Here is a 21,475-nt window from a genome sequence, read left to right on the forward strand (position 1 = left end):
AACATGTATGTTGTTTATCATACTTAGTGATCTCGAACAAGCCATGCAATTTTTTCTTTATTGCACGAAGTCTCCACTTGTAACCTTCCTCTCACTTCTTATACCGAATTGTCCAAATCGTCGGTGTAGATTCAACAACCTCATATGGTGCATGACACTTTATTGCAAAACATTTGACTGCGTGTTATAGAATTTCCCTGTCTTGATAAATCATCCCTTTATATGAGTATTGTCAACGTCCACAGGAGCTAAAATTAGGTCATGTTCCCGAATGCTATTCAGTACATTCATATCCAAATTATTGAATGTGTCTGAAAGTATCTCATGTTCACGACTATCGAAATTCAACTTTTCAAATTCGTCATCTATTTCTGTTCTGAAGTCTCTGTACAGGTTGTTCGCCACCATATCTTTATTATCACATGGCGATGCAACTGACTCCGGATCAGGATCGATACATTGAGTTGGATCTTCAAACTGGTTAAATGAGGTATCAGGATTCACCCCTATTCTATTTACATTTATATACAAATGCACTAGATTTGACACTGGCATTGCCATTGAGAACATCAAGTTCATAGGGAATGATATAAACCTTATTGATCCTGATGGTTCTAGATTAGGATGTCTATATATTATTTCTATTTGATTTGCTCCCATATCTACAGTAAGTAACATCCCAACCATTTCAATGAATTGTTCAAATACAATTCTACTGTAGTATATTAAAAAATATTAAATTTTTTAGTTTATAAACATAAACTTTTTAAGTTTTATGAACATCAACTTTTTAAACATAACAATAAATTAAACTTTTTATAACTATTTTTAAACATAACAATAAATTAAACTTTTTATAACTATTTTTAAAAATAACAACAAATTAAACTTTTCAAATTAAAACGAGACAAACTTTTTAAAACTATTTTTTCAAATTTAATACAAAATAAAAAATTAAATTAAATTAAACTTTTTCAAACTATTTTAAAGTATATTTTCAAAGTTAATACTAGAAAATATCAACTTATCACAATAAACATAACAACAATAATTTTCATACGAAGAAACTAAAATTTTCAAACTATATTAAATTTTTGAAATTATACTAAACTTGTTAACTATCACAATAATTTTGTATTAAACTATAAATATCAACTTCTTAAACATAACAATAAACTAAACATTTTAACACTAGAAACAAGTTAATACTAAATAAATCAAATATCATAAGAATAAACTAAACTTTTCAAATATCATAAATTCAACTCGCAGATTCGATGGTAGTTCTCTTTTTTCCTTCAAAGTGACAACGTTCACCCTTTTTTCTTGTTATTTTTTATCTGACAACAACTACAAATTTTTTTTTAAAAAAATAGAATCTATAAAAAAAACAATAATATAAGAACTAAAATAAAATTTATAATTATTCTTAAAAAATAAAAATTTAGTAGAGTAACATACTAGTATAGTTGTGTGAGAATAATTTGTATTAAACGAAATACAAGAAGAGAAATGGAAATGGAAATGGGAGGAGAGAAAGATGATTTCAAAGGCTTATTTTCGAAGGCAGTGAGGGGTCAGTGAGTAAATCAAGGGGAGAGGAGTGAGCAAAATCAAGGACAGTGAGCTATCGAGGGAGTGAGTGAGCAAAAATGAAGAGGGGGCAAAAATTATCGAGGGAGTGAGTGAGCAAAAATGAAGAGGATGGTGGTTTAAAAGGATGTAGGTCGAGTGTTGAACACTCGACCCACGGGGTTAGGGTGGTTGAAGAGGCATTAGGCTATGACAGAGGGGCATAAATGTGTCAATGCATGCAGGGAATCAGAGCAGGGGAATCAGATCAGTCGGTCAATACATGCAGGGAATCGCACAGGGGAATCGGAACAGGGCAGCATGGTGATAGGACCTCACACCTTTTTTTAATTTACTTGATAATAAAATCAAGGTTGACCATATTTTTTTAGACTTATTCAATTATAGTCAATTTTAATATATGCACTTTCATTAAACTTACTCAATTATAGTTATTAGTTGTAACAAAATTTTATTATTGTTGTTATTTTTTCATTAATGATTATTAGTTTTTTTTTTCTCATTGGTCATATATATATTTCTATGAAAAGTAAATAAAGTGAAGACAATTATGAGCGAGATCCTGCTCATGAGCAAGATCCTCATAAGCGAGATCCTCCTCATGAGCGAGATCCTCAAGCATTTTTTTAACAAACTGTCTTCCTAGCGATGCTCACCTTACCAGCGAGATTCAGTCCACATTTCTAGCGAGATTCCCTTTCTAGCGAGATTCCCTTCTAGAGCGAGATCCCTATCACAAAATTAGCGTGATTTTCTTCTAGAGTGAGATCCTCATCGCAAAATTAACGATATTTCCTTCACCCACTTATCTTCCTTGTCGAGGGTTGAAGTTTTGACTTATATGTCAAAACTTTAACTTTTGACAACCCTATCATCACAAAATTAGCGAGATTTTCTTCACCCACTTATCTCCTTGTCAAGGGTTGAAGTTTCAACTTATGTATGTCGAAACTTCAACCTTCGACAACCTAAAAATTAGCTAGATTTCTAGAGCGAGATCCTCACCACAAAATTAGCGAGATTTCCTTCACCCACTTATCTTCCTTGTCGAGAGTTGAAGTTTCGACTTATGTATGTTGACATTTCAACCTTCGACAACCCTAATATACATATTGTTTCCAAGTTTTTCTTTGTATGTCGAGTTCTCAACGTTTGATCTCTACATTAATCGGATCCTCAACCCTCAACTTCTAGCCTCGAACTCTCAAAACAACAATATTTCTCTAATAAGTTTTGAAAACAACCATATTAATATTAAAGGTCCGTATTTAGTTGATAATACAGACTTTGTTTTATATTTTCACATTTACTGAGTTGGATATGTGTGTATGTCTACTAGTTAATCGAATTTCATTTCTAAAATGTATTTCATAATATATAAATTCTAAAAACAATTTTTTTGTATTTTTAAATTTTAAAATGTATAATTATACTAAATAAAGATTAAAATATTTTAAAATACAATATAACATATTATAAACTCAATTTGTTTTTTTAAAGATTGAATTATGTATTATGTAATGTAATAAATTATATAATATTATAAACTAATGACTGTTCAATTTTTTTTTAAACTTATAACGTGTTCATAAATAAATTAATAATAGTTTCATTGTAAACTAATATTCAGTAGACAACTACAGTTAGTTTTGTGATTTATAAATATTGTATCAGACACATTTTAAATAATTGTTAAATTAGAATCCAATTTTTGAATCTGCTACCAAAAGCATATCTAAAACATGAAATACAGTTTTCACTGAATTTGTTGCTTTCGAATACAACTCGTTTTCATTGAATTCATTGTTTTCAAATTTTTGTTTTCTGATTCTCTATCGAAGATGCCCTAACTTTTTAGTTCCCAAAGTTATAAGAGTAGGTTTGGTTTTCCGTCTTCCAAACATAATTTTTTTTAGTCCTAGAGCTTTTTAGAATATATTTGTTTGGTCTCTAGATTTGAAAAGTACACATTTTTATTCTCTATTTTTTTCTTTTTAAAAAAATCCAATAAAACTCAACTCAAGGGGGGCAAGGGATGGTGGAAACAACAAGTCACCATTAATAATATCCACAACCCAAATCGGGAAGTCTACCACCCAATTCTCCATCTTCTAAATTGTCAAATACCAAAAAAAAAAAAAAAAAAAAAAAAAAAAAAAAATCCCAAAACGATTTGCAAAACCAACATCATAACGAGCTACACAATGAGTCTACAAACAGAGGGAGGAGGAAAAAAAATACATTTTTAATTCCCAAACTTTAAGAATGTGTGTAAAAGCTCTCTCAAGTATATATTTTTTAAATTATTTTATATAATTATATAGTTTAAAATACAAAACTAATTTTAGATAGAAGATGTCTTTTTTCAAAACTAATTTTCTAATTTAAAATAATAAAGAAAATACTGTCGGGACCTTTTTAAACCTATTTTAAAAAATTCAGAAATCAAAAGTTACATTTTGAAAACTGTGGATGAAATACACCTATTCTAAAAGTTTCAGAGACTAAAAAGTATATTTTGAAAATTCGGAGATCATAACATATTATTCAAAACTTAGGAACTAAAAAGGTAATTTTTTCAAAATTATTTTTAAAAAAAAAGTATTTCTCAACTTTACCATTTATTTTAAAAAATATTTCTATCCTTTTTAAGGCTGGTTTGGAATACAGTGTTTAATATAGAAAAAAAAAAAAAAAAAATCATTTGAAAGAGATGAGAGTGTTTGGCAAGTACTCAAAATAGCTTTTTTTAAGTGTATTTTAATTCTTTTTTTTTTTTATTTTTTTTTTTATCAAAAGTGTATAAATAAAAATGAGTTTTTTTAAAAACATTTTTCTCAAGTCAATCCCAATAGACCCTTAATGTTGGAATGTTACCCTTAATATTTCATGAATATTATGAAACTAGCCTTATAATAAAAATTCATTAGAATGACGTGAAATTAGGAACTTGGACATCACCACACCCGTCCTAGACTCCAATTTTCATCCAAAGTTCTAGTAAATTCTTATTTCAAAATAGTTATAGAAATAATTATAAAAGGTCAAGGGTAATATTATAAATTTTGAAAAAAATATAAGGGTAACATTAAAACAAAGGTCAAATTTTAAGGTTATATTATAGTTTAAACCTAAAATAAATGTATGACTAAATAGAACATGGTAGTCTAGTAGTACAGACTTTTCTCTATTGTCGTTTGGTGCTAGGGAGAAAAGAGACATTTTATTTATGTAAATTTCGTATATGGAGATAGAGTTTGGAGCCTCAAATACTTTGGTAAATGTTATAAGACATAAATGGAAAGTTTAGAAATAAAATTCTTATTAAATTTTAGATTAAATTTAAGGGGTGTGCCTTATGATACTCGAATTTGATTTTATTTATATGTTCTTTTAACTTTAAATTTAAGGTCTAATAGTCACCGATTGTTTAATAAGTTCCTACTAAAAAGTTACTTTCCAATAAATTTTAAAAGATGTCAAATATACCACAAGAGAAAGGGTCTTGCTAAAGTCCAAGAATGACTAGATAGAATTCTAGCAGACTCACCGTGGCGCATGTTATTTTAATAACCTTATAAGAAGTCAATTAATTTTCAATTGTCTAAACCGTACATTAAAGTACTAAAGCTTAACTTTGCGTCTAATACATCCATTAAATTTTGAAAGATGTCAAATATATCAATAATATATTTGACACAAGATTGAAAGTTTATTGAACCTAGTAGACACGAACATTAATATTTAGAGACTAAACTTGAAATTTAACTTAAATATATAATTAAATTGCAAAAATTTTAAAAGTTTATGGACAAAGAATTTTAAATCTATTGATCAAATACTTTTTTTTGGCATTTGTTGAGATAAAAATGCAAATAAGACATGAAACATGCGTACTTTGATTGAAAATATCTTTATCTTCTTTTTGTTAAAATACACATTAATTCACTTATGAAATTTGTCAGCAAGTTGTAACATCTTGCATCAACCGTCCCACGGCTATAATCATGCCTTTTCTTCAACATGAAACATTATTTTCGTAGGCACTTTTTCTTTTTAGTAATAATTATCTCAAGCTTTTGAATTCATTTTTAACCATAGCTTTTCAAAACAACTGCTCATTCAATCAGAAAATATAATGGAGTCTATAACAGTGCAACTTTAAACTTAGAAGACTTTGAATCCAATCTTCATCAAATTGATTTGTGAGTCTCTTTATTCATAAATCTGTCCTAAAAATTTAACATTATAAGCAGAAAGAAAGATTGAACTATGTAAAAGTTTCAAACTAGACCTTTCTAGCTTCAAAAACTAAACCAGATTAGACCCCTATTCTATCTAACTTTAGCATAGGTTCTTTGACTTTTGCTGTGGGCTAAAGTATTTTGTTGCTCATTTGACAAAATTCCTCTTAAACAATCTAAGGACCTTTTTTCTTTAATGAGGAACAAAAGGAAAGTGTTATAACGAGCTAAGAGGGAATAGGTTTAATTTATGGTGGTCACCTACTTAAGATTTAATATACAATATGTTTTCTTGACACTCAAATATTGTAGAGTCAGACGGATCGTTCCATGAGATTAGTCGAGATGCTCGTAAGCTCGCCTAGACACTCACAGATTAAAATAAAAAAGAGAGTAATAAAAAGGAGAGTGCGAGCTAAGTGAAAGAATAGCAACAGAAGCAGCCCCTCCAAGGAATAGCTTGATGGTGTCATTGAACATATTCAATTGTAAAGATAAACAAATCTTTATTTCTCATCTCTATGTATTACAAGAGAGTAACAACCACATATAGGGAGGAAGTATAACTGGCCATATGGATAGCACATATACCAGTTCAGAAATCTTGAGGCCTTTTCCTACCCTAAGCTGCAATAGTAATTTACAACAAGTTCCAATCTTGATTTCAGCCTTTTGAGATCCCAGGTGGGCATGGTGTGTATATGATTCAGACAACGGTGTCGTATAACTTTAGTTTCTGGGCGTTAATTTAACCTACCTGATCTTGAAATCCATGTACAATACATGGCTCGCTGACAAGGGCACTTCTGCGGGACATCTTTGTATTTGGCACAGGAGAAGAAAGCAGCTTTTGAAAACCTTCCTACCGTGTGCAATGTTCTATTATACACAGCCTTGGTCGGTCATGGCTTGAGCAACACTCAGAAAAGCAGAAATGACTGCTCCGTGTACAAGAGCCCTATTTATCAAGCAAAATGAATAACACACGAGGCATAAGAAAAACTAACCTTATCAATATATATACACATATGTTCTTTAATTAAGCATAAGATACTTGACTTGTGTGGTTAGATAAACTGCGGGAAAAGTAAAAAATAAAAAAATAAAAAAAAAGAGCGCAAAATGGTGAATGAGGTTGTTGGGTCCTTTTCTTTACTTTTCATTCCAACTACTTCCCCTCTCAATAATTCAACAATTCAAAGCGGATAAAACATTTTACAATCACATGATTGAGCTAAAGTGGAGTAGAACTCACTCAGGACTCTCTTTTTGGTAGCCAAAATCAGCTGCCGCTTTGAGGGCTCTCTGGTATGTCTGTTTCATAGCTTCCTGCAAGTTAAAATGATGGAAAAGCCATAAACATGATTTAAACCCCAAAATAAAACAAATAAGAAAATTAATTGCATGCTCGATCATAAAATGGGAATGATAACCTCCACATGGTTAACAAATTAATTTTCAAGTCAGCAGTCAACCAACATTGTTATCTCCTTTTTTAATTTTAGAATTAATAAATTCAAGTTCGAGATGACTGAGCATAGAACGTCATATTTCATGCAAAGTCCAACCGGCAGAAATGTCAGATCAATAGTTTTACATTTCTCAAATGTACCGGCTTCATGTTAGATTGATCATATTGAGTACACTGATTCAGTTGTGGTTCTCATCACCGATAAGAAATTTATAAAGGATAGTACCATGAAGGTTTGACAACATGCACAATGTTGATTAATTGAATCTGGCAAATAAGAAATTCAGAAGTATTTCCGTTAACCAAACAATCGCACTAGAGGACAGGCTAAAAGATGCCCCTCACCTGCAATTTAGATTCAAAGTCCTCCGGAGACCAATGCATCAGATTACATGCATGGTTTAATTCAAGTTCTCCAGCAACAACCTACATCAAGGAAGCAACAATATCCAGATAAGCTTAAATTTTTAATAAGCAATAAAAATGGAAAGATCCAGAGCCGTCTGACAAGTTCATTCTCTTTAAACTTATGAATCAAATGTCTGATGCATTGCAACTAAATTTGAAACTAGAATATTTGGAAGGCCAATGTTATGCGAAGAGTTGAATCATGAATGTTAATTCCAGTTCTTCATATTTATTGAACTATAGATTCTTTCGGTGCTTCTTACACTTCTAACTATGATATTCACTTCAACAACCTTACTGGAACAGATCTGTTCAACTGTGGCCTTGCATTCTAAGGGGATTCACTTCAACATGGTGAAAATATCCGAAAATAAGTGGTGCTTAAAACAGTAGTGTAAATTGTGAAACTTCAGAACTAGTGCTTAAGATCTAAATCTTCTCAAGAACCATAGAAAAATTAGTTGCCTGGCAAAGTTTTAAGAGCATTCTGTAATTTTAACCATGTAACATAATTAGAAGAGCTTATCATCAAATGTCCCCAAATTCTGATCATCGCTTAAATTTTTTAGGCATCAATGGCTTTCTAATTTGGAGCTTCCAGAAGAGTCCATTCTCCTATTTCAAGGTGAACCAACATAGCAGTGAGCTGCTCTGAATATTCCAGCAAACCCATATCAACCAAAACTATTTTTCCTTGACCCAGATCTCTCAACAATCATCTCAAACTTTGAGCTCAAATAAAACACAGCAATCTATAGTTTTTATTTGTGAGAAAAACTAGTTCCTTTTAGATATTTGTAAGGCATGCATCATGCACAGAGTCGATGAAGTGAGTCGCACCCCTCCAGCACCTGCAGCCATTGCAGGAGCAATGAGAATATTAGCTTTTCTCAGCACGTCAACAGCCTCAGGAGTACAGGGCATATTTGAACCTAAGGGGAAAAGGTACCACCAAGCGACCACCAGTAAGCGCACACGCAAAAAATAAAATAAAATAGGGAGAGACAGATGGAAATAAAAACTAAAAGTGTGTTTACTACCTTCTATTAGAATACGACAGCCAGAACTAATCAGGTTTATGGCATCGGCTTGATCAATTTCATTATGGTAAGCACAAGGAAATGCAACATCGCACCTTTCATTCCAAGGTTTAGCTTCATCATAATACTTAGATCGAGCATAAGTCTTCGAATAGTCCCTGAGAGTGACAAAGTGCAGAACATAGAAATATGAGTTATTAAAATGATAGCAAAAAATTGTTGAAAGAATATAACCTAAATGTGATCACACCTTAAGCTTCTCTGCTGAGCCTTGATGTCTCTCAAAAAGGATATCTTCATGTAGTCAAATCCATCTTCGTCCACTAAATATCCCTTTGAATCTGAAAAATATATGATTGTAACATGTTAAAAGAAAAGCTATGAGTTCTCTTCATTGCATGCAAATACCAAGAAACCAACAAGACCTTTAATTTTGAAATTAAATATAATTGATCCTATTTTAAGTTGTAGCTAATATAGGACGAGAAATAAACTTCTCGTTTCATCTAATTATCAGTCTATTAGAATATGCAAACAAATCTAACTCAGATGGAACCATGAATGTTTCATGTTGCTATGTTGCAGATAATCCAACTCTAAGAAAAATTATGTCTAGAGATCATTAAAGAAAAACAAATGTCACGTTGGTACTTTAAATCACAGCATAATTCAGAAAATAATCATAATGCCTCAATACAATAATCCGCTAGAAGTCTAAGTATCGATGCAGAAACTTACAGCTCCTGCATAGTTTAACAACAAAATCAAGTCGATGTAGATGTAGTGAATCCTAATACATGTTTAGCAGGAAGTCCAATATCTCCATTATGTGATGCTTTCTGTAAATATTTTGGCAAAAATGCAATGCACACGGTAAAGATGATGCTTTAAAATGAAAGAAAGACAATTAAAAATAACAAAATAATAATAATAATAATAATAAAGAAAATAATTAGAGACATCCACAAAACTCACGCTATCTAGCAGTACAGACTAGACTTCAAACAAAAAGAGCCTTCTCCATCATGCAAGAGCTAACAATTAATTGCATGAAAAACATATTTATTTGGTATTTAAATTTCTAGCCGATAAAGAACTTATTGAAAAAATTCCTTCACCTAGTTGTGAAAGCCTGGGTAATGAAAATGAAGATGACCTTGAAAGCTAGAAGAAAGGTACTACAGCACTTTCTACCTCAATTATGTAGGTCGTGGTTTTAAAGAAATATCTGAGAATCACCTGAGACAGTAATGGGGAGGGCACCATAAGCAATAAGCTTTTCAAGAACATGCATCGCAATCTTCCCGGAACCACTCACAACGCATCTAGAGTAAAAATTCGTCAGAGGATGTTGCATTAAAGATGAGGCTTTCAGGCACCAATAAAATTGTATGAAGATAGAGCTCTAAAAACCCTAAATGCATGGCAAATATGTTCAACAGCATAAATTCGGCCATTAAATAAAGTACTTCTATACTAAGTGGTAAATAACTCCTAGAAACTAATGAGAGATTCTAGTGATGGGTATTACACCTTAGTCCTTTAAGTTCTTTATTCATGTCTGCAAGTATTAGCTGTGCAAAGAAAACCTGCATGTGCATGAGAAAATTGTCAAAATTAATACAAATAACCCTAACGTGTTCAGGGATACTTCAACCCATCTAAGAAGCCACGATCAAGCTATATCTGAACCTATTGAAACCTGGCCACCATATAGATAGAGCATAAAAAAGATATGATGTTAATTACCAGACCATATCCAGTAGCTTCTGTTCGGAGGCTAGACCCAGACCAAAATATCCTCGGCCCTGTAAAACTTCCCTGCATGAGTAAGAATCCATAATATATATTTTAAGTTTCTTTTCAAGGACAACTATATACCTTACAATGAAATTCATTCAGAGTGTAATCTGCAATATATGATCAGTCATTGAACAGGTTATGCTGATGTGTATGAAGTCCATAACAGGTCCTAAAATGATTTCATAACAGGCCCAGCAACAAATTACACAATTCTTTCTCAAAATTTGCCTTCTATATTCCATTGTTCACATCAGATGCGTTTTTTTTTTGGTACTTAAGAGTTTTGAAGTACCTCAAAATGACCTGCTAACCGTCTATATTGTCCAAAAAGATATCCCATTTCTCGAGTACCCACACCCATCTCCTCAGAAGGAAGGTCCTGACAAGAATTACAATTTAGCATATCACATTACAGGCTGAACCTTGAACCTGAAAGTTTACACGAATATTAAAGGAATAAAAAGTCAATTTTCTCCAATTACCTTATCGGGGCCTAAGTAGCGATATATCTCGTTTATGAAACTTTGACAAAAGCGCATGATCTGCTAATGTATAAGAGCTTTTAAAAGCTATAGAATTGTTAAAATAGATGACATCATATAATAGTATACAACTTACCTCATTATCACTTTTTCCCTTTGGGTCAAAATCACTTCCACCTGCTGCCCCTCCTAATTTGTAGGGTGATAATGCATTTTTTAAGGTCTGTCAGTGGACCAAAGATTTTGTAAGAAACAAACTTCATTAAAGATTAAAAAGATTTACAGAGTGGGGAGGGGGTCTCAACTGTGCCAAGTTATTAAAAGAATTCCAACTAACATATAAAGAAATGATGCTGTAGCTACAAAAAAAATAAAAATAAAAAATAAAAAATCGTAGAGCTTGCACAAAGGGAAGAAAGAAAACTGCATGATCCCCAAAAATCCTCTCTTCTCCCAAAGAAATTCTTCTTTTTCTCTCGAGCCGAAGGGTCCAATACAAAAGCTACCATAAGATTAAGCAAAAAAGTTTTTAGATTCCTTCTTCAAAGAATAACTGCCAAGAATAGGTTCTTTCCACATGAGGGAGTTGAGCAAAGAAATCCAAAAACATACTCCACAAGATCAAGCAAAGAAACGGTTTTATTGAGTCTCCTCAGTTTTGTACAAATCACACCAGGATGGGAAAAGATGGTTTGGATGGCACCTTTGTACGACGAACATATATGATAAATCTGTTAGAATTTTCATTTTGATTCTATCTTAGGATGGTGAGCTGTTGTTTAACTTCATATTGAACAAAAAATAATTTATAAGACAATTGGTTCTTTTCAAGCTGATACAATTCAAGAACTAGAATGTAGTATGTTCCAGTGGAGAGCATCAACCTGAGTGCGGAGTGCTTTTTACACATTTGGTTGATTTTTGTCCTAAAGAGGATCTGTTGTTACCTTTATGGCAATATTTGCTTTGACGAAAGAATTTACTTTTCACCCCCTCCCCAACACATACACACACACGCACACAAGGGTACTAACAACATAATAGAAAACTAAAGAAACCTTAAATACATATAAAATTTAGAAGAAACGAAAAAATAGGTAACAAACAAAGATATAAATATGTTACACTCCTTCATGTCTGTTAGAAAGTGGCCAGCCCATGTTCTAATATTTCCTTCGACAACAACAAGGAAAAAAAAACCCCCCCTTTATCGATTACTTTGCAATACACAATCACAAACCACTCCGGCCTAAAGCCTGGCCTTTGCCACATCAAGACATCCAATCAAATTTACTTCAAAGGAATATGCAGCAACGCCAAGTGAAAATAATCAGCCTTTATCCATTTATAATAAAATTAGACCAAGGCCATTCTGATAGTGTAGCATTCAACAACAACATCCCGTTTCTCAAATAGGAAAAGAATAACATTATCCAGTTCGCTACCTGTTCAAAACCAAGAAACTTGGTGATACTTAAGTTCATCGATGGATGAAAACGAAGACCACCCCTACAAGGTCCCAAAGCCTGGTTAAATTGAACTCGAAAGCCTCGATTGACATGTGTCTCACCTCTGTCATCCACCCATGGAACTCGGAAAAGAACCATACGCTCAGGTTCTAACAAGCGCTCCATAATGTTGACATAGCTGAAATAATAGGACTTATAACTCCCCACTCTTTAACTATAATAATAGAATATCAAAATTTTATATATTCATGGCAAACTTACTGAGAATTTTTGGCAATAACCCGTTCCAAGGCATGAACTGCTTCTTGTACTGCTTGTATGAACTCAACTTCGTGAGGATCCCTTTTTAGTGCAGCTTCAATGATCGATCCCGCAGTTTTTGACATGAGAGCTTCGTTTGCAGATAATGACCATAAAAAGACAAATGTAAGAAAAGATTACAAAAAAGCTTCATACTAATTAAATGCAAGTATGAAAATAGTAAAAAGGTATGAGAATGGTAAAAAGCACACACAAGCCCCAATCTTCAAAATATTAATTTCATCAACATGAGTACAATGGATCAACTAGAAATTCCAAGAATGTTATCTTTTTTCTCTATAGAACATTGGCCTCCAAAGTTGAAAACGTGATTTCACCCAAAGAACAGGGAGAAATAACATAAAGAACATAAAAAATGTGGAAAATCCTACCTTTTACATATATTGGTTTATCAACAGTAATCTTGTCCTTGGAGGCCATCTGAAGCCGAAGAGCCTCTTTATGAAGTAGACTGTTGTTGTGTTCTTCAAGTGCACTCATCTGCATATTTCGGCTGCCTTCATTTCCATAAGGATTTCTCCTGTGCTTCCTGCCATACTCCTTACAAACAGAGCAAAAGATCCTGGCAGTTCCATCCTTCACATCAACATAAGCCCATTTATATGTATCAGCCCATTCCTCTCTCCATCTTTTCACAACCTTCTTCTTCCTTTTGGCTGGTTGTGTCTTTGACATATCTTGGTCATCATTGGAAAGTTGCGAAACCAATACCACATGCTTACTCTCATCATGATCTTCAGCAGATGGTTCCCGTACTGGTCCACCAATTATAGGAGTGCTAGCAAACGAGGGATCATCATCTCCAGGTCCAATTTCCAAATCAATCTCTTCGCCAAGCTCTCGAACTACCAAGTGATGTCTCTGTGCCTGCTGAATCAAGTTCATATCATCCATTGAGGTATTCATACCTAATCCACCGATTGGTAGCAACATCCAGCATGTCAATTTCACCTATTCCCCAAGAAAATGTGTTTCTGTTGGAATAGAAGGAAACCATATTACTCTAACTTCCGAAAAGAATTTTCAGTTTCTAGACACTAACCCCGGGGCTGTAGAAAATATCATCGTATGTACACTTCCAGATAATATAGAAGTACAAGTCGTCAAAGTTGATTCAGTTTTACAATTCTCTACCTAGGGCATGATTTCAAGTTTCAACTATTCTTTTCCCAAACTTTTGCTATCTCTAATCTAAGCGAAAATTTTACAAAATTGATAAACAAGCAAGGGCCATGCTAGAGTTTCTGTCTTATCCGAAACATCTGAGCCCCCGTTAATAAAAATAAAAACAAAGAATACCATCCTCAGTCAATTGCATCCGAAATTCAGTAAAGAGAACGAAATCTTGAATTACCAGAAACTCATAAAGACTTAAATTAGAATCAGCAACCAAGAAGCTAAAGAAAACTTCAAATTGGAAGCTCTTTCCCGATCTCAAAACGTTAAATATGTAAAGATTGAAGAAATGAACAGTACAGTTGGGCCACAAATTCACTATTCAAGACTTACAGTATCTTAGTGACCAGCCGAGCAGAAATTCCTTCATCCAGGCTTCCTATTCCTTGCTCCAGCTACAAGAGTTCCAGTAGACAAAAACCGGAGTGAGATCGAACATCTGTGAGTAGGTTCTCTGATCATCCACTGCCGACGAAACTTCTGGCAGGGGATAAGAGAGAGAAGCTTATTCCAGTGGCGCGTGGAATCGAATTCTCGTCGTAAACAAACTGGAATGGAGAAAGTAGCAATGGTTTCTGAGCAAAATTTGAGAGAGAGAATTCAGTTGATCCCTGTGACGCGTGCCAGAAGAAGAACAATGTGCAAATACCATCTTCCCCTTTTTCCAGTTTCTACTTTCTTTTCTCTCTCAATTTTTCCTTTCCTTTTTTTTCTTTTTTCCTTTCTTTTTTTTTTTTCCCTTTCTCTCTCTATTTTTCTTTTGGATTTATTATCTTTCTTTCACCTTCCTCACTTCTTTCTCAATTGTTTTTTTAAAATCTTGTGTTTGAAATATTTTTTGGGAAAATTTTATTTTTTAATAAATTTTATAACTTTTTCATTTATATATATATATATATATATATATTTAGATTTATTATAATTAGAAGCACCTTTGATTTTGTTTTTGTTGGGTAGAGAAAAAACTATTTATTAAAGCGTGTTCCATTTTTTTATGATTTTAAATAATCAATTTTTTAAAGATAAAAAGTACATTTAAAAATAGATTAATTTATTGATTATATTTGAGAGTGATAGACAGATTATCCAAAAATGACTTTAAAGTGATTAAATAAAAAAAATTTAAAAACAAAATTTTGATACTTGAATCATAGATATTGAATATGGTAATTAATATTTTGATTTATCGTTTTGGTCCAAAATTACTCATGACATATAACATTACCATATTTTAACCATTACAAACATTTTTATCTGCAAATTATTGTTATGGAGTTGTCAACAATTTGACAATCTGAACATAGGTCAGTGAATAAAATACTAGATACCATCTTCGAAGTCAATGATTCAATGGATCAAATAAATATTAGATAAAAAAATCGGGTAATTGCAATTATAACAATCAGATCGAACGTATTAGCAAATCTATCACAATGTAAACGGTTTACAGATATAACAAAATTTATATCTACCTCTTGGAGTCTATCAATGTTAGACCATATCACTTGTAGAAGTCTATCAACAATAGATTCTATAGCTAGTAGAAATAATGGCGGATACAGAATTTCATGTAGGGAAATATTAGTTTGTATAAGATCAAAATTTTAGCCCAATTTTTAGAATATTCTATATATAATTCTTAATCATTAAAAAAAATATATAATAGGTCCTGAATTCTTCTATTTGTGTGTCTAATATGTAGTACTCAACCTTTTGTTTTTAAAAATAATATATCTATTGACTTTAAACTTGGAAATAAAGATTTAATTAAAAATACAATAAAACAATTGATTTTTTTAAATATTTTAAATATTTTATGAGATTTATTAGATACAAAATCGAAAGTTATTAGAATTAAATTTGAATACTTAAAATTTGATTAGTCATATTTTTCACAACCAAGGACTAAATTTATAATTTAACTTGAATATAGTTTTGAATGCATTAATATATGATATCTAGATTAAATAATGCTAATTAAGAAATTACTATAAAATTTTATAGAATTATTCACTTAAATATATAAAAGCACACAATGAAACTTAAATATTTATAAAAAAAAAACAATAAAACTAGGGTTCTTCCTACCTTCAATCTTCGTAATAATAATTTACTAGAATTTTAAAAATGTGTATATAAATATGTACACATATGTGAAAAAAATTAAAGAAAAGTAATGTATAAATATATTTTGAAAAATTCAAACAATAAAAATTAACCAAAAAAGATAAAAATAGCAATCCCCACCAATTCTGATGACATAAGCCCTGTCAACCACTTAAAGATGCTCATATTCAGAACTTTAAAATAAGAGCTTATATAATCAAAATATTGGAAAATTGTTAAAAAAAAAAAAAAAGAAGAAGAAAAAAAGCATGACAAGGTTTTCATTTTATAAAATTAATATTTTGTTTAAAAAAAACGTTGAAATAACTTTTCTCATCGATCGAACAAGATCAGCCATCGAGATTTAATTTGAAAAAACAACTTTTTTTTTAGTTATCGATTGTATTTAGTCCTTTTAAACCTTTATGTTGGTATATCTTAGCAAATTTAACAATTCAACTAAATTTTCAGATATTATATAATTTATCAAAATCTTATATATTTTAAAATATTCTTCAAATTCAATTATTTTTACCAAATAGATCAAGAAAAACTATTATTATCAAGATGCTAGTTTTGTAAAATGAACGAGTTATATATGTGTGTGTAAAACGTCACGAAGTCCCTTGATTCCTTCATAAATTTGTGTCCCTTGGTTCTTTCATAAATTCGTGTTCCTTGGTTCTTTCATAAATTCGTCTCGGTCCAGAAACCTAATAAGTAGAAGAATATTACAAATGGACTAGGTTATATTTGTAATTTTTTTTAAAATATTTTTTATTATCTCAAATTAAAAATGTTATCCATTCCAATTAAAAATTAGTGAGCCCCACACGGGAAAGGTCGAATCATTGGTTAATTTTGGACGGGGAATGAACGCTGTGAAGCCAATTCCCATCTACGAATTTCGCATCTTCGTTCTCCATATCCGAGCACTCTCAAAACCCTAGATTTCAAATTGAAAAATTCTTTGTACCTTCACAAAACCTATTACTGTTCCGATCATGGGTAATACGGAGAAGTTGTTGAACCAGATCATGGAATTGAAATTTACGGCGAAATCACTGCAACGCCAAGCGAGAAAGTGCGAGAAAGAGGAAAAATCCGAGAAGCTGAAGATCAAGAAGGCCATGGAGAAAGGGAACATGGATGGAGCACGAATTTACGCAGAGAATGCAATTCGGAAGCGTACTGAGCAGATGAACTACCTCCGACTCGCTTCGCGGCTCGATGCCGTTGTGGCTCGTCTCGATACGCAGGCAAAGATGTCAACCATAAACAAATCTATGGGCTCGATAGTCAAATCCTTGGAAACTACTTTGGCCACTGGTAATTTGCAGAAGATGTCGGAGACCATGGATCGATTTGAGAAGCAGTTTGTGAACATGGAAGTCCAGGCTGAGTTTATGGAGAATGCGATGGCGGGTTCAACTTCTCTGTCGACGCCAGAGGGAGAGGTTAACAGTTTGATGCAACAGGTGGCCGACGACTATGGATTGGAGGTTTCTGTGGGTCTTCCACAGCCGGCAGCTCATGCTGTGCCGGCCAGGGAGACCGAGAAAATCGACGAGGACGACTTGTCAAGGCGGCTTGCTGAGCTTAAGGCTAGAGGGTAACAATTTATACAAGAATTATGATCTCCGATTTGTAAAATCTACATTTTACTGATTTGTAATTTAGTAGCTACGAGAACTTATAATATGTATAAATTTGAAGCATTTGATATGTGATATGATTATTGCATACTGCAATGCATATTACAACTGAATCCTTTTCGAAAATAATCCTTTCCACCATGTTTATTTGAGTATTTGAGTTGATATCTCTTACCTTTTTGCGATGTGTCCTAGAGTTGGGAAGGCATTTTGTTTCAAGCTGTTCTTGGGCAGGTTGGCATTCAATGCTTTGCTTTCAACTTTCTTGGAAGTTTTGGAGAGAGAGATGAGACTTTTTCTTTAGAATTGAAATCTTGATTTTTCTAGTCCATTGGGATTGGTTGAAGTATGATGCTTCTAATTAATTGGCCACACTTACATATTCTCAATTTCTAATGCTTCTAATTAATTGGCCACACTTACCTTTTACTTTGATTTGTCAAATTGCATATTGAGTGTCTATTCTGGGTGACTTCATGTAAAGCCCAGCCCCCGCCGCCCCCCCGCGTACTCTCTTTCTGCACGGGCATATTCCTCTTCCTTAAAGGAAAATATGGGTGTAGGTGTTCTGTTTAATGGGAGAAATTATTTGGAGAGTAGTCACAACGTGGTAGACAATTTCAAATGGTTAGATATACAATAGAGACATTGAGTACCTTGAGTTTGTATTTAGCAATGGTAGGGTTCTGACAAAATATTAAAAGAGTAATTGTCCCGCGTAGAAAAGTTTAAGGAAGTGATGGATTCTAAACACTATCAAAGGAGTTTATGATTTTGGTTTCAAATCGATCTTGTTAGAAACACTTTAAACTTTGGTCGTTTTGAGATTTGGTACTAAACTACTGGTAAATATATGAGTGTATGCATCAAGATAGTATTCTTGTAATTGGGATAAGGAAGAAATTTCTTAGTGAATTTCTTTTTTATGGGTTTTGATTTTTTTGCAATTTTGTATTGTGTTATGTACCTTCGTGTCTCTTATTTTGCTGCGCTATTTTAATTTCTCACTCTTTATTCTTTGCTGATGCATCTTTCCTTCCCAATCCAATGATTATTGAGATAAAATCACAGTGCTGGCAGCCTCAAATTTCTCAGTTAATTGGCCATGTCAGTTACATGTCAGTTTGTACGTTCTTCACTTATGTTTTCTATGGCCCAAAATTAAAGTTTAAACACATGGAGATTGAATAAGATGGTGAAAATGAAAATATAAACATAACAATTGAAAGTCTTCTCCATGATAGGTATAAAAATAATCTACCTAAAATGTAAAAATAGTTGTAAAAATAGCTGTTAATGGGCATCTATAATTAAAAATCTTTTTACTCTGGGAGTTCTGAAATAGGTGCATTTGCTAATTTCTTAGCAACAACTTCAATCTCTATAAAAAGAAAGTTAACTAACGAACAAAATCTTATCAAGTATAAAATAGCAACCTAAGCAGAATTTCTAATTAAACCAAACAAACCGAAATAACTAATTTCTCCCCACTTATCCCCAGATGCATAGATGTATATATGCATGGTGTATATATGCACTAGTAAGAATGATATTAGTGTTATTGAGCATATACATACTCTATAGGACCTATGGCATGCATTACGACATAGACTTTACATATGTTACAGGGTTAACAAACACAAATTTACGTGGTTCACTAACAGTGTGTTAGCTACGTTCACAGGCAGAAGAAGAACAGTTTACTACTTGAGAAAATAAATCAAATTACATATAAGAAGCGTCTCTAGACTTAAGTTTATATAGCGTACTTCTCTAAATCATCGGATTAAAATCGTAAATAATACAAATACAAATACAATGACCCTTATACAGTATACTTGATCGTTTTGAGCACCCGGTATCAGATTCAAGACATTCCAATAACATAAATACGACAAACCAAAAAAATACCAACTATCAAGTACTTAATAAATAGTCGAAAATTGCTAATCCCCTAACTATCCCTAATCTCACAAACAACTTATAGGACTTACCGAGAGGTAAACAAATATATGGAAAAATTTCTCTTATGGATAAGTTTAACGAGTTACAGTATAAATAGCATGAGGTATATATGTAAACTTATAATAATATTCAATTGAATTTTATTTCAATTAGTCCTTTGGGTTTCAAAATGTCACAATTCTATTCTTGAGATTTGAGTTTTGTTTCAATTTGGTTATTATATTTGGAGATTTACAATTTTAATCTCGATTTTTTATTTAAACATTCACTTTCGGTCTTTTTTGTTAATATCCATTAATTAATTAAAAATAATTATGAAATGAAATTTTAAATTTAATTTCAGCAGTGATATTTCATTAATTATAATTATTATAATTATTTTAAATTAATTAGTAGACACCAACATTAAACATGAAAAAGAGATTTAGTGAAAAATAGAGGTTAAAAGTGTAAATCTTAAAACCTAGTAAGCAATTTGAAACAAAACTCAAATCTCAAGGGTAAAATGGTAACATTTTGAAATCTAGGACTAAATTGAAATTAAATTCAAAACTAAACTAAAAATGCACAATTTTGAAAGTTTAAAATGTCGATGTTGACAAAAGTATCAAGGTCTTAATTGTAAGGAAATGTTAATGTCGATGGAAACTCTAGAAAAAAATTTAAAAAAATAAATTTGAATTAGTAAATAAACATTTTATGATTTTTAAATAAATTAACATGTCTGATATTTATATTATATTTACATTAGTGACATTTTGTTGTTTACTTTTGTTATTTACTTTTTATGTTTTGTGGATTTTTCTACGATGTAATAAAAACATTATTCCCCTCTCATGTTGATAATCGAACCTATGTAAGCGTAAAATATCGACATTGACGAAAATTTAATACTATGCACAAGGACCAAAATACGTATATTTTTTTTAATAAAATAAATAAATATAGATCCCATTTTGTGACCCTATAATTTTTAGTTTTTAAAAATTAAACCTTAAAATAATTTTTAAAAACTTTTTTTTTTAAAAAAAAAAATTAACTAAAAATTCAATTATTTTATTTAATAAAGATGCAAATTATCTGAGAGCAAATAGATTTAATTTTCAAAAATTAAAAAAAAAAAACGAAATAGTTACCAAACGTGATCTTAGTAATCTTTCAACATCTATCTATTAAAATTTAGATATTCACCTTTTAAAATACTTTCAAATCTTTCATCGCCAAAAAGTGAACCAATTTGTTCTTCCTTTTAACTCTCGATTTTTAAAGTTTCAGCCCTAATACAACGGCAATATACCAAAGCATGTTGATGTTATGCTAGTTATCTAAATTGAATGGAATTTTCCTTTTCATAGTAATTTTATATTATACAAAGGAAAATAAATTTAAACCCCCCAAACACAATGCATAATACATAGAAAGAGACCAATACTAGATCATTTGAAAAATTACATTGTATGACAAAAAAACCAAAATTGTGACTTCAACTTTTTTGTAATTGCAGATATGACAATCACATAACAATCACATAGAAATCAGATTGTCACGCGGAAGTCATTTGCCATATTTGCAAAAAAGTAAAACTTAGGGATACATGCCGATTTTTCAATTTATTTTTTTTTTATTAAAATTGCAATTACCCAAAATAAAATAACTAAGCAAATATAAGTATATAACTCTAAAATAAATTAGTAATTTATCACGTTAATCAGAATAAAATATCAAATTAAACTACTAATTGA

General features: G+C 31.6%; 2 protein-coding genes and 1 pseudogene across 4 annotated transcripts in view; 1 reads left to right on the plus strand and 2 right to left on the minus strand.

The window, feature by feature from the left end:
- Nucleotides 1-6,654, minus strand: part of LOC150038830 (uncharacterized) — a 9,317-nt gene extending 2,663 nt beyond the window's left edge. Inside the window, exon 1 of the mRNA XM_090314602.1 lies at nt 6,595-6,654. Coding sequence (XP_090170728.1) covers nt 6,595-6,654 — 60 coding nt within the window. The remainder of the gene's footprint in view (nt 1-6,594) is intronic.
- Nucleotides 6,285-14,798, minus strand: LOC120081710 (Amino acid dehydrogenase family protein). Of its 2 annotated transcripts, none has more exons than XR_005482939.2 (16): nt 14,341-14,798; nt 13,203-13,805; nt 12,772-12,901; nt 12,487-12,688; nt 11,178-11,264; nt 11,042-11,101; nt 10,852-10,938; nt 10,506-10,577; nt 10,290-10,345; nt 9,996-10,081; nt 9,007-9,097; nt 8,757-8,914; nt 8,568-8,648; nt 7,654-7,734; nt 7,093-7,166; nt 6,285-6,795 (listed from the first exon to the last, which is right to left on the minus strand). XR_005482939.2 is itself a non-coding variant. In XM_039036805.2 (16 exons), the coding sequence occupies exons 2-16, from the start codon at nt 13,762-13,764 to the stop codon at nt 6,720-6,722; spliced, it is 1,914 nt and encodes a 637-aa protein (XP_038892733.1). In that variant the 5' UTR covers nt 13,765-13,805; nt 14,341-14,798; the 3' UTR covers nt 6,285-6,719. The 2 variants fall into 2 exon arrangements, 1 of the variants encoding a protein (XP_038892733.1); XM_039036805.2 differs by having other exon boundaries at nt 8,557-8,648.
- A 2,018-nt stretch (nt 14,799-16,816) lies between these two features.
- LOC120070799 (ESCRT-related protein CHMP1B pseudogene) lies at nt 16,817-17,909 on the plus strand (annotated as a pseudogene). Its single transcript, XR_016532175.1, has one exon. The product of XR_016532175.1 is annotated as an ESCRT-related protein CHMP1B pseudogene (transcript).
- Nucleotides 17,910-21,475: the final 3,566 nt, after the last annotated feature.

This window comes from Benincasa hispida, chromosome 1 (genome assembly GCF_027475165.1).
Source record: "Benincasa hispida cultivar pf3 chromosome 1, pf3_genome.v1.1, whole genome shotgun sequence".
NCBI classification, from domain to species: domain Eukaryota; kingdom Viridiplantae; phylum Streptophyta; class Magnoliopsida; order Cucurbitales; family Cucurbitaceae; genus Benincasa; species Benincasa hispida.

Bases quoted from the DNA above. Each gene is read 5' to 3' on its own strand.
- LOC120081710 (XM_039036805.2), bottom strand. From the start codon at position 13,764: ATGTTGCTACCAATCGGTGGATTAGGTATGAATACCTCAATGGATGAT. The intron at 11,265-12,486 runs GTAGCGAACTGG...GTCCACTGACAG, and splicing joins AGTTTCTTGGTTTTGAACAG to ACCTTAAAAAATGCATTATC. The intron at 10,578-10,851 runs GTACTTCAAAAC...TTACTCATGCAG, and splicing joins GGTTAGCAGGTCATTTTGAG to GGAAGTTTTACAGGGCCGAG.